The sequence below is a fragment of the Triturus cristatus genome, chromosome 2_1 (assembly GCF_964204655.1).
Source record: "Triturus cristatus chromosome 2_1, aTriCri1.1, whole genome shotgun sequence".
NCBI classification, from domain to species: domain Eukaryota; kingdom Metazoa; phylum Chordata; class Amphibia; order Caudata; family Salamandridae; genus Triturus; species Triturus cristatus.
The window spans coordinates 87,726,527-87,738,762 of NC_140581.1; the positions used below are offsets into that span (position 1 = coordinate 87,726,527).

Consider the following 12,236-nt stretch of genomic DNA (forward strand, 5'->3'; position numbering starts at 1 on the left):
TTTAGTTTAGGTTATTTCTCTATGTAACGTGATAATCATGTATGATTAAATATATTCACAATATTTTATCAAAAAGTTGATTTCTATTCTACATCAATTGTTATTATTACTGTATAGTTTCTAGAAGGTTCCAACCAAATGTCTTGTTTTTTGTTAATATTCAAAAGGAGTTGCCTGAAATGACACTATATGTTAACAGTGTAACCGGGGAGCAATCTGGTGTCTTTTTATTGAAGATATATTCAGGATTTAAAATGGATCCGAGGAATCCTTGACAAAATATCATGCATTCTTAAATTCCAATGATATAGATGAGGCGTTTACAATAGAGTATCACAAGGAAAGTATAACGTTCCTTAATTTGTAATTATATTTAAAGATAGGCTTCTAAGCCAATAATAAAGAAAAAAAGATAGCAACTAATATTCTTCACCACCAGTCAGAACATCCTTAGTACCAAAAGGGAATATCCCTTATTGGGAATTACAAAGATATCAAAGTAACTGTAGTGAAATTGATGAATACAAAAAGGAAGAACACATTATGACTGAATGCTGTTCGAGCTCACAGGTCTATGTTAAACTAATCTTTTAATGATGAATTATCGTCATGATGACCATGTATTAATGCATTTTAAAGATCTTATTGGAGCATGCTCGTCTTACACTATGTAATGTTCACGTGGATTTTGACTCTGGTTTATTACCACTTTTATATTTTGTCACCATGTCTAGTGAACTGCATGTCTTTGCTTGATTGATTTATGTGACACATTTATGGGTGCTATCATGCCTCCGAATAAAATGTATTGATTCTGATTGAATGATTATCTAACAGGGGTTACCCAATGCATACATACCAGACATCTATTGGTAAGGTAGCAAAGATCAATAAAGATTAAATTCTACAAAAAGAAAACAACAGAAAAGGAATAGAGGGCAGAATCAGGTATGGCTTATAACCACATTTTGTGCAGAAAGTGGTAAGACCTATAGTGCCCTTAATAGACACTGGAAAGGCCTCCAAGAAGATATGGATCCATGTGAACTCTTGCCCTCTACACCACTGCTTACAGATAGAAGAGCTGAAATACTGAGAAACACCTTTAGTCCTGGTGACACAGTGAGATTTCACAAGAAAGAACTAAAGAAGAAGATGAGCTCCAAACCATATGGATGTTATAAGTCTATCAAATGTGTGCACTGTAAATATGTCAAAGATGAAACAAAATAATTTTGGAGTCAAGACTGTCAAAAGGAATTCACACAGAAGCAATTTATTAATTGCAAAACATCATGTTGTATATATATATCTGGTAGTGTCAAATATTGTCGCATATCATAAATCTGATGATGATGTGAAAATACATTTTTGGGGCATCGAACAAGTTCAGAATATTTGCAGAGGGAGTGATCATGAACATGGGCTGAGTTGAGCGAAACTTGGTGGATAGATACATTTCAAACAATAAAACAGGTCTAAATATTGATAATTAATTACACACAACTCTTAAGTAAAGAATTAATATATATGGTGTATATGATCTGGAGCTGCAGCTTAATATGTTGTAAGTTTTAGACAAATACAAGATGGTTTGTGTTTTGATGTTTAGGACTGGTAATATTTTGTTAATTAGGGTGACGATGGGTGAGTTGATCTTGTGCTTAAGTTAATTTTCTTCTGTATCAAAATATAGATTCTTTTTGATCTCCCTTTTGTGTAAGAAGTTCTATGTCTCCTAAGTAACTAGACTGACAGAGGGAAAAAAAATATAATCAGTATACCTATTTTAATGGTGAGAGATAACAATACAACTGGATAGTCATGACTTCAGTCTTGAAACATCAGGATATGGGATTGGAATAGTAGGGGAATTGAAATTTATATACAACATTGTTGGTAGCTGGAGTTGTTTTATTTTATTTATGAAGTTGCTTAAGTTCATGCTGATTCGTCTTCAATCATCAGATTTGTAGAGCGCAGCTAATTACCTGCGAGTGTATCTAGGCGAAGGATCTTGCTGTGGCGAACAGCCAGGTGTCGAGTCCTTTCCTGAATTCCAGCAGAGAGCGAGAGCTCCAGAGGTGAAGAGGGAGGTTGTTCCAGAATATGGTCTGCAGGTAGGAGAAGGACCGACCTCCGGTGTTGCTTCGATGTATCCGAGGGGTGTGTGAGAGAGGTGATGGGAGGCGGATCGCAGGTGTTGGTGGAAATTCAGGCGGTGGCTGATGTGAGCTGGTCCATGGTTGTGCAGGGCCTTGAACGTGTGGATCAGCATCTTGAAGTAACATCTCTTCTGATTGGGGCGCCAGTGGAGTTTTCTGAGATGGATGGTAATGTGGGTCCACTTGTGGAGGTCGAGGAAGAGTCTGGCCATGGAATTCTGTATGATCTGTAGTCTCTTCAGGAGGTGAGGTGATTGCTGCATAGAGTTTGTTGCTGTGGTCAAGTCTGCTGGTGATAAGATCTTAGTTGACAGCTCGTCTGGTGTTGACCAGGAGCCATTTGCAAGCATGCGAAGGGTGAGGAAGCAGGTGCAGGAGACAGCATTGATCTGGTTTTTCATGGTGAACTTGTTGTCCAGGTGGAAGCCACGGTTGCGGGCATGGTCAGTCGGAGTGGGCGAGGGTCCTACTTTGGAGGGACACTAGGAGTAAGTCCATGGGGACGTGTTGGTCCTGAAGATCCGTACTTCTGTTTTGTCAGTGTTAAGTTTCAGGCAGTTGTCTTTCATCCAGTCAGTGATGCTTGTCATGCACCTGTGGAAGTTGTCCCTCATAATGGCGGGCTCTGCTGATAGCGAAAGGATGAGCTGGTTGTCTTCAGTATAGGAAATAAATATTCAGTCCATGGTTTATGATGATGTTTGCCAGGGGGGAAATGTAGGTGTTGAACAGGGTGGGGTTGAGGGAAGAGCCTAGATGGACGCCACAGATAATGCTTGTGTGTTTAGAGGTTAAGGGAAGACGACAGATTCGCCGAGTTCTTCCAGTGAGGAAGGAGGCGATGCCTCTGAGGGTGTGTCCTTGGATTCCAACATGGTGGAGCCTCTTGATAAGGGTGTGGTGGAATACTGTGTAGAAAGCTGCTAATAGGTCAAAGAGGATAAGGGCCGCCATCTCTCCTCGGTCAAGGAGGGCTATGACGTCGCCGGTGGCAGCGATGAGGGCAGATTTGGTGTTGTGGTTGTGTGGAATCCAAACTGGGAGATGTCAAGAAGATTGCTGTTCTCCAGGTGTTTATTGAGTTGGCAGTGGATAGGTTTTTCGAGAACCTCGGCGGGATAGGGGAGCAGAAACGGGGCTGGAAATTCTTGAGTTCGCTGGGGTCGGTGGATCGTTTCTTGAGGAGAGGTTTGACTTCAGAGTGTTTCCATTCATTGGGGAAGGTGGCCATGGTGAAGGATTCGTTGAGGATGGTGGTGAGTTTGTTGTTGATCGACATGTTTCCCAGTTTGAAAGTATGGTAGCGAATGAGGCCCATAGGTGCTCCTGAGTTGACGGAGTTTAGAATAGCAGGGGTAATTTGAGTGGTGAGTTGTTCCCAGTTGGTTAGCAGGTGGTCAGTGTTTGCATTTGTAGAAGCGACGACATTGAGGATGTCAATGGTGGTTGGTTGGGGCTTGAAGTTTTTGTAGATGCCAGAGATCTTGTCGTGGAAGAAGTCTGCCAGGGTGTTGTAGAATTCCTGGGAGGAGGTGATGAGGTTTGCAGAGGCTGAGGCATTGGAGAACTCTCTGACGATGCTGAATAGCTCTTTACTGCAATTGGAACAGGCCTCAATGTGGGTGGCAAGGGCGTTGGTGGTACTGGTTGAGTGATGTTTTGAAGGAGGTTCGGTCTGCTGAGTCCTTGGTGGTGCTCCATCTTTTGTGTTGCTTACAGTTACGTTTTGTAGCTCTTAGTTGCGTGGTGTACCAGCTGGCCTGTTTGGAGAGTCTCTTCAGTTTCGTGAGCTTGATGGGGCCGACTGTCGGCACATTCAGTGATCCAGTGGGAGAAGTTCTTGACAGTCTATTCTAGGTTGATTGAGGTGCTCGGGTGAGAGGAGTTGAGGGCATCGGTCCATTAGCTCTCTGAAACTCTGCTCCAGCTTCAGTGAGGCATGCTGGCGGTGGTGCCGGGGAAACCTGTGACGGTGAAATGGACAATGCTGTGGTCTGTCCAGGTGAGTTTGGTGATGTAGCTGTACTTGACTCTGTTGCTGGGCTTGAAGATGGGGTAGAGTGTGTGTCTTGCGATGTGTATGGGGTTGGTGAATAGTTGTGTGAGGCTGAAGGTGTTCACGATTTTGAGGAGGTTGGCGGTGTTGGTGTCATTCACGTTCTTGAGGTGGAACAAGGAAGATGTAGTGCTTCGAGTCAATGGCGAGCGGGGCGATGAAATCGGGAATGGCGTCCCAGAAGCAGAGGTGGCGGCTTGGTGGTCTGCAGGCGAGGGTGCCTCTGATGGTGGTTTTACTATCGGTGAGGAGTTGGTAGTTGAGATGTTCCATGTCTGGAGTGATGTCATCTGCAGTGGTGGTGCAGTGGATGGTTTCCGTATGGATGATTGTGAGTCCACCTTCTTGCTTGGTGTGTTATCCTATAGTCGTTGGAAGTTGCTGAGGTATTGTCGGGCGCAGATGTGGTGTTGAGCCAACTCTCAGTGAGGAAGATGACAGGGGTGAAGGAGATGATGGTGTCCCAGATTTCGGTGGCGGCTTTGCAGAGAGATTGTGCGTTGAGCAGGAGGCAGTAGAGATGTTTTGTGGTTAGTGTGGCAGTGGTTGCCGTAGCTCAGTGGCGCTGTAGTGATGGGTGGCACTGGCCACGGTCCAGGAGCAGATAATTATGTACCCTAATAACTGTAAATCACTTGTGAGTTGTGGAAGTCTTTTGACTATCTAGGTAGGAGATTTATAGAGGGGAGTTAATATATTCATTATGACAATCTGGAAGGTAGGAACAGAGATACCACCTCAGAACTATGACATTGGACTTTAGCACATCAGGTTGGAAAGCGAGTATTAAATACTTTGAAATGTAGGCATAATATTGTCAGTGGTGTGTATATGTTTGTGTTTATATCCCTACAACTTTTTGAATGATGATGTATTCCTTTTGATTTTGTATTCCTTTTGAATACTTTTTTTCTTGCAAATGGCAACATGTGTTGCTCAATAATGATTAGACTGAAGTAGGTTAATGGGGTCTCCATTTAAAAAGATTGCAGTGTATTCAAATTTTGAAAGAGCGAGAAAGTGTCATGGAAATGACGATGGATGCCATTTAGGCTACGTAAACTATAAAAGGAGGGGCTTTGTTGGGCCGGTACCGCATTTTAGAAGTAAGACTGAAGATGATGACGCATATCCATTCAAGGGCAGGAGGTTGATGCAAATTATGATGTGGAGGGAAAATATTCAGGTGGTAAAACCGAAGATTGTGGAATTAACATATTTGGATATCTTTGAACTGGATGTAGGCCTGGATGATTAGGAACATGGGTTCAAGGGCCTGACCAGCTTTTACACTTCAAATGATTTTATTTTGAAGTGATAAAGGGTTTCATTTAGAGTACAAAGCTTTTTGTACTATTATCTTTTTTAAGAATTGAGGAGGTGAACTTGATCGATCACATATGGATTTACTGAAAGAATTCCTCTCAAGGGTAACTGATATTACAAGGTGTGTACCTATTAACATTCTGTAATAACAACTTTCTAAATGTGACAAAGGAGAAATTAAGTTGTCAATCTACAAATAGATCTAATAAACAGCACTAAAATAACAATAAAAGGAGCACACTCTAAAAACAACTGGTGTTAACTGAAGATCCTAAATGAAGTTATACAGAGAGATTAGGGACCCTTCCTTTACTCACTTGTGGTCTGAAATTATTCAGATAGTGAAGGAAGAGGATTTTAATTAAATCGATAAAGATCACTAGGATATTTGAATTTCAATAAGGCATTTGTAAAATAATGTGCATTGATATTTCAACACTGAGTAGATGGCTCACAAGTACTAGGAAGCAATGGATATTTGGGATTGGTTAGATTCTATGTAGACTGTATGGCGATTACTGTACTTGTAATAATTTTCTGAGTTTGTTAGGGTGTGTGATTGAATCCATTGCAAACACTCAAGTTTCAAGAAATATATTCACCTATCACATGTATGAATATGCAAACTGTTGATGCTGAATTTGTCAAATGATGGACTTCACTGTAAGATATTAAATTATAGAAGTCTGCTCACTACTCCCAATGATAGCTGTCATTCTCTTGGATTGCACTTTTTATATGATGACATTGATCATAATATGTTTCAAGATATTAAGATCACCATTCTAGTTTTTTTTTGTGTGAAACATTATTTGTGTGTTATAGGTATTGTGGAATGGAATTGTTAATCTATATGGAATGTATGTGCAATATGGAAATGAAGATATGTAGGTTTTTATTTTAAAGTTCTTATGTCTGCCATATCTATAGTCTTTTCTCTCGTGCATACAAAATGGTTACATATACAACAGCCCTGAAGAAGGGGCAGCATACTGCAAAACATGTGTTGGCTCAAGTGTATATGATCTGGTTGTGACCTAAATCAAATCAGAATTGGATAATTGTGTTGATCTAACTATTTGGACTGGTTACAACTTGGAGAATTTGAACTAAACCACAGAAATAGGATTGGATATAACTGTCACAATTTGATATGGATATGATGAACTAATGCGAGACAAAGATGGTTATGTGGCAGGGATGTTTTACATTTGCTGGGTATGAAATATAAACTATATTACTGAATGTGGAATGAAAGGATTAAAGGATTTCTTTTCTTAATGTGTATGTGAATAGGCCTGTACAATTTTATATATCTATATATAAGTTATCGAGATTTGCTTATATTTGCTTACATGTATATTGTTTTTTGTGAGGATGATCTAAATTTATGAATTCATGGAAGTAGAAGGGCTTCAGCCCACACTGTCTTCAATTTATACTCAGAGTTTTCAGCAAAGATGAAATAATGTTAGAAAAGCTGGGCATAAGAAGTGAGGGTTGAGAGAGGGGCACATATCAAGTGCCAAGACGGGACGTGCAGAATCGTATCACCCATTCTAAGTGGAGATTATTAAGGAGGGAGGCATTCGGCCTTTTTGCCTGTTGAGTTAATCAGCTCTGCTGGCCTCACACAATAATATTAGCAGGCTCTGCTATTATACTGAACACGAGTCCAAGCTGGTGTGAACCATTTTTGAACTTCAAATTAAGCCTATTTTTCCCTGTGCTAGAATTAGCTTAACACCCGAGGTGGCGAACGAGGGCAGGTTCGCTATAAAAATATACATCAAATATGTTGGAATTTTTCTTGTTACTTACACTTTTAGCAAACGTTACTGCTGCCATTCTATTTGACTTCATTGTGATTACAATTCATATCATGTGCACTTGGATGGGATTTTGATTTTAAACTATATCCTTTGTTTCCTTGAGTGTAGTATTCCATACTCAAAGAGGGTTTTGGTTCCACTAACTATCCCTGTAATGTCTCATGAGATGGATCGTCATCTGAACCACTTCTCACTCAAATATTGCTCAGAGGGTTGTGGGGTCGTTGCAGTCCATCTAGTTTTCTGTCTCAGGTTGGCACATTGACTGAGTCCTTCCAGAGTCCAGAAAACCCAACTCTGTATTCTAGCGATATCTGGAAAATGTATCAATACATCACTACCTCACAGACAAACTGTTGGGGTGCGAGGGTGGACGGGTGCAGTAAATGGTGAACATAGGGGAGGAAAGTAGGAGAAGTGGTGCCTCCCCTTTCATCACAATGATGAGAAGCAGGATTAATAATGAACAAAAGGATCATGTACGATTCAGGCACTGGGAGAAACCACTAAGTGACATTACCTCATAATATAAGCCAGGCGTTGGTAGAACAGGCAGTTCTTACCCCAGTGAACCAATCTTCCCAAACCTTCTCTGAGCATTGGCAAAATTGCCTATCATTAGCCCAGAACTACAACCAGCATCTACAGAGCCCTCCTGTTAGTGATTCACACCATGGAGCAAAGTAAAACAAAATATCATGTTCTGACAGAGATCCAATTCAGAGCGTGGTTACACTGCTTAACCAAGGCACAGGCTGCACTTCACGATGTGACAGCATGTAACAGCATTGACAATAACAACAACAATATATATTAGAGCAGCAACAATAACTGCTGGAATCATTACTACTACACTGATGCTGCTATCATTATTGACGGCTCCGGATTGGTTTATAGTTTCTGCATGTAGCGCAAGCAAGAGAAGTTCAGAGGGATTTAAATCATTGATCATGTTTACAGATTTGTTTAAATAAGCATTGGGATTTCAGTGGGATGATAACTTGTCCCAGCTTCAAGGCATGTCGTCGTGCAGACAAGCTATAATGATTTGCACTGTAGGCATGGAAGTCCTTCAGAGCACTCACCAGTTTCTCCTTGAAGCAGTAGGATTGAAAGCTCTTGGAGAGGATATCTGCATACTGCAGCAGCACTTTACTGATGGTCTGTAAAGAGATGAGAACACAACACAAGTGTAAGCACACAGCGAATATGGGCGAGGCTTCAAGTTAAGGAATAAAAGTATGGCTAAAGCTCCAAATTGTGTACAACGAGTGGAGGCCAGTTGCCATGATAAATACGATGACTATGGGAAGGTTCAATGATTAGTATTGCCAGTAATATAGAACCAACAGGAATCATCTCCTTACAAACACAGGGTGAGCACGGTCCAAGAAACATGTGGCATGTTTACATCTGATTTATGATAAAAATATGCGCTAAATATGAGCCACCAATATGAGCAAGACCACTGACTCATTGTCAGTGAAATTGCTCTCCCTCCCTCGCAGCTCCACCATTAAGTGAGGCCCTTCCCCGAGCCCCTGCACTCTCGAGTGTTGGTGTTCGAGGCCCTCCTCCACCCGCAGGTTTCACCTGCGCCTCATCCCTGGTGGTCCAGTGGACCGCTGTCTCCATTCTCTCGCTCCGCCTTTTCTCTCCTTTTTCACTCGTTTTTTCCCTCACTTCTATCTCCCCCTTCACTCTCCTTCTGGGTCTTTCCTCCATTTTCTGTCGTTTTCCCCTCATTTAAAGCTCTCCCTTCACTCTCCTTCTGTGTCTTTCCTTTGTTTTTCACTTGTATTTTTCCCTCATCGCAATCTCCCCCTTTCACTCACCTTCTGTGTCTTTCCTCCACTCTTTCTTGCACTTTTGCTGCCTTATTTGCACTTTTGTCTCTCTTTTTGCCTTTTTCCTTTTGCCTTTTTCAGCCCGTTTTTCCCTGCCGCTGCTGCCCCCGCGGCTCCTCCCCCCAGCACGACCTGTGCGACCAGCCCAATCCAGCTCCCCTCCCCGCTCCCACCTCCCAGCTGTCCAGCCCTCCCCGACCCCTACTTAATGGCGGCCACTGTGCGGCCGCGCAGTAGCGGCGCCACTGGCGCGCCAAAGGCAAGCCCATCTGCGCCCGTCTGCGACCCGACTGCGAACAGCGCCAGGAACCCAAGATCTCTGCACCACCAACACTACGACCCAGCGGCACTCCACGTTCTCGACCCAGGCAGCAACAACAACTGCAAGCTAGCATCACCAGCCGACACCCACGGACCATTCAGCTGTCACCGCTGCCGCACACCTTCAGCACCGCCAAGACCACGGACCCAGCACAGCCCGCCCGCAAGAACACAACTGAACCGAAGACCCAGCAATGCATCCTCCTCCACATCCGATCCCTCCACAAACATGCCACCAAAATCTGGGACCTCCTCGACAGCACCACACCGGACGTAGCATTCTTTACCGAAACCTGGACCAACACCACCTCAGGACCGGACATCGCCATCGCCATTCCCCAAGGATACAAGATGTCCAGGAAGGACAGCACCACCCGCCCTGGAGGAGGAATCGCCATCGTCCACAAATCCACCCTCCGCCTGAGCACACTCCCCGATGAGCCCACAGACCTGATGGAACACCTTCACTTCAAGATACTGGCCAGCCCTACTTCCACCCTCCGAGGAACCCTCATCTACCAACCCCCTGTACCCCGCGGACTTTCGCCAACTCAATCACAGACATCATCTCCCCGCATGCCATCGCGTCCACCAACTACACCCTACTGGGAGACCTCAACTTCTACATCGACAACCAACTGGACCCCAGCACCACATCCCTCCTGGACAACCTCCACAACATTGGACTCTGCCAGATCGTGACCGAACCCACGCACTCAGAAGGACACACCCTTGACCCCCTCTTCACAACAGGAAACTCCATCACCTTCAGCCACACCACAGAACTCCCATGGACTAACCATCGATGCGTCCACTTCACCTTCAGAACACCCGCCATCCACAGATACCAGCACCTGCTCCCACGAAGAAACTGGACCAGAATCACCGACGACCTGCTAACCTTGTCACTCAGCAACTCCACCTCAACCATCGCGGCAGCCCGAACCCTGCACAGATGGATCTCCGACAGTGCCAAAACCATAGCCCCCCTCAAGAAAAACAACAACACCTACGCCAAGAAAGCTAGATGGTTCACCACCAAACTTCAAGAGTCCAGACGCACTTGCCGCCACCTCGAAAAAGGCCTGGAGGAACACCAAATCCACAGAAGTCTACAACAACGAGGAGAAAAGCGATTGAAGACAGAATCTCCACTCATGCACACAACAGCTAAGAACTCTTCAATATCATCAAGGGGTTCGCCCAACCCACCAACGAGTCCGCCGACATCCCTCCCTCACAAGACCTCTGCGAAAAACTCAGCACCTTTTTCCACCACAAGATCAAGAGCATCTTCAACAACTTCGACGAAGACAACCAACACACTGAACCCTCACCAACCACCCCCTACACCCTGAAGCCAACGATCGACAACTGCACAGCCCTCACCACGAAGACACACTGAAGACGAAGTCAATCCACTCCTGGGCCCCCACGGAACCCTGCCCCCACCACATTTTCAACAGAGCTGCCAACACCATCGCACCCATGCTCTGCCACACCATCAACCACTCCCTGGCAACACCCTCGTTCCCTGATGACTGGAAACACGCTGAGATCAACCCCCTCCTGAAGAAACTCTCGGCGGACCCCACCAACCTCAAAAACTACAGACCCATCTCCCTGCTCCCGTTCCCAGCGCAAGTCATCAAGAAAGCCATCAGCAGCCAACTCGCCACATTTATCGAAGAGCACAACATCCTCAACTCCTCCCAATCCGGCTTCAGAAAAAAATCACAGTACGGAAACCGCCCTCCTCGCCGCAACAGGCGACATCCGTACCTTACTGGACAAAGGAGAAACAGCAGTCCTCATCCTCCTCAACCTCTCAGCAGCGTTCGACACAGTCTCTCACCGCACCCTAATATGCAGACTCCACAACGCAAGGATCCAACACAAGTCCCTCGACTAGATCCGCTCCTTCCTCTCTGGCAGAACGCAGCGTGTCAGACTCCCCCCTTTCCTCTTGGACCCTACACCTACCACCTGCGGAGTCCCCCAGGGGTCCTCCCTCAGCCCTACGCTCTTCAACATCTACATGGCTCCGCTCGCCCCCATCATCAGAACCTACAGACTCAACATTATGTCATACGCAGACGACACCCAACTCATTGTCTCCCTATCCAACGAACCCAACACCGCCAGACACAACTTTCGAGAAGGCATGGAAGCCGTCGCCAAATGGATGAAAAACAGCTGCCTATAACTAAACACCAACAAAACGGAAGTACTCATCATGGGCCCAAACCCTGACACCTGGTGGCCCCCTGCCCTCGGAAGCCCTCCCACCCCCACGGACCACACACGCAACCTGGGAATCATCCTGGACTCAGAGCTCAAAATGGACCGACAGATCAACTCCGTCTCATCCTCCTGCTTCCACACCCTCCGCCTCCTACGTAAGACCATCAAATGGATCCCCCTCGAACACAGAGAGACCGTCACTCATGCCCTGGTCACCAGCAGGCTCGACTACGGAAATGCACTCTATGCCGGAATAAACAAAAACCTCACTTGCAAGCTACAGAACATCCAAAACGCCGCCGCAAGTCTGGTCCTCAACCTGCCAAGGCACTACCACATCTCCCAGCACCTGCACACACTACACTGGCTCCCCATCGAAGCTAGAGTCACCTTCAAGATCCTAACCCACACTCACAAGGCCCTCCACGACACCGGACCAGCATAC

General features: G+C 45.0%; 1 protein-coding gene across 5 annotated transcripts in view; it reads right to left on the minus strand.

Moving 5' to 3' along the window:
• Nucleotides 1-12,236, minus strand: part of UNC13B (unc-13 homolog B) — a 2,660,654-nt gene that overhangs the window by 371,927 nt on the left and 2,276,491 nt on the right. For all 5 annotated transcript variants that reach the window (XM_085628130.1, XM_085628129.1, XM_085628128.1 and 2 more), the window contains one exon: nt 8,465-8,542. In XM_085628130.1, the coding sequence (XP_085484256.1) occupies nt 8,465-8,542 (78 nt within the window). The remainder of the gene's footprint in view (nt 1-8,464; nt 8,543-12,236) is intronic.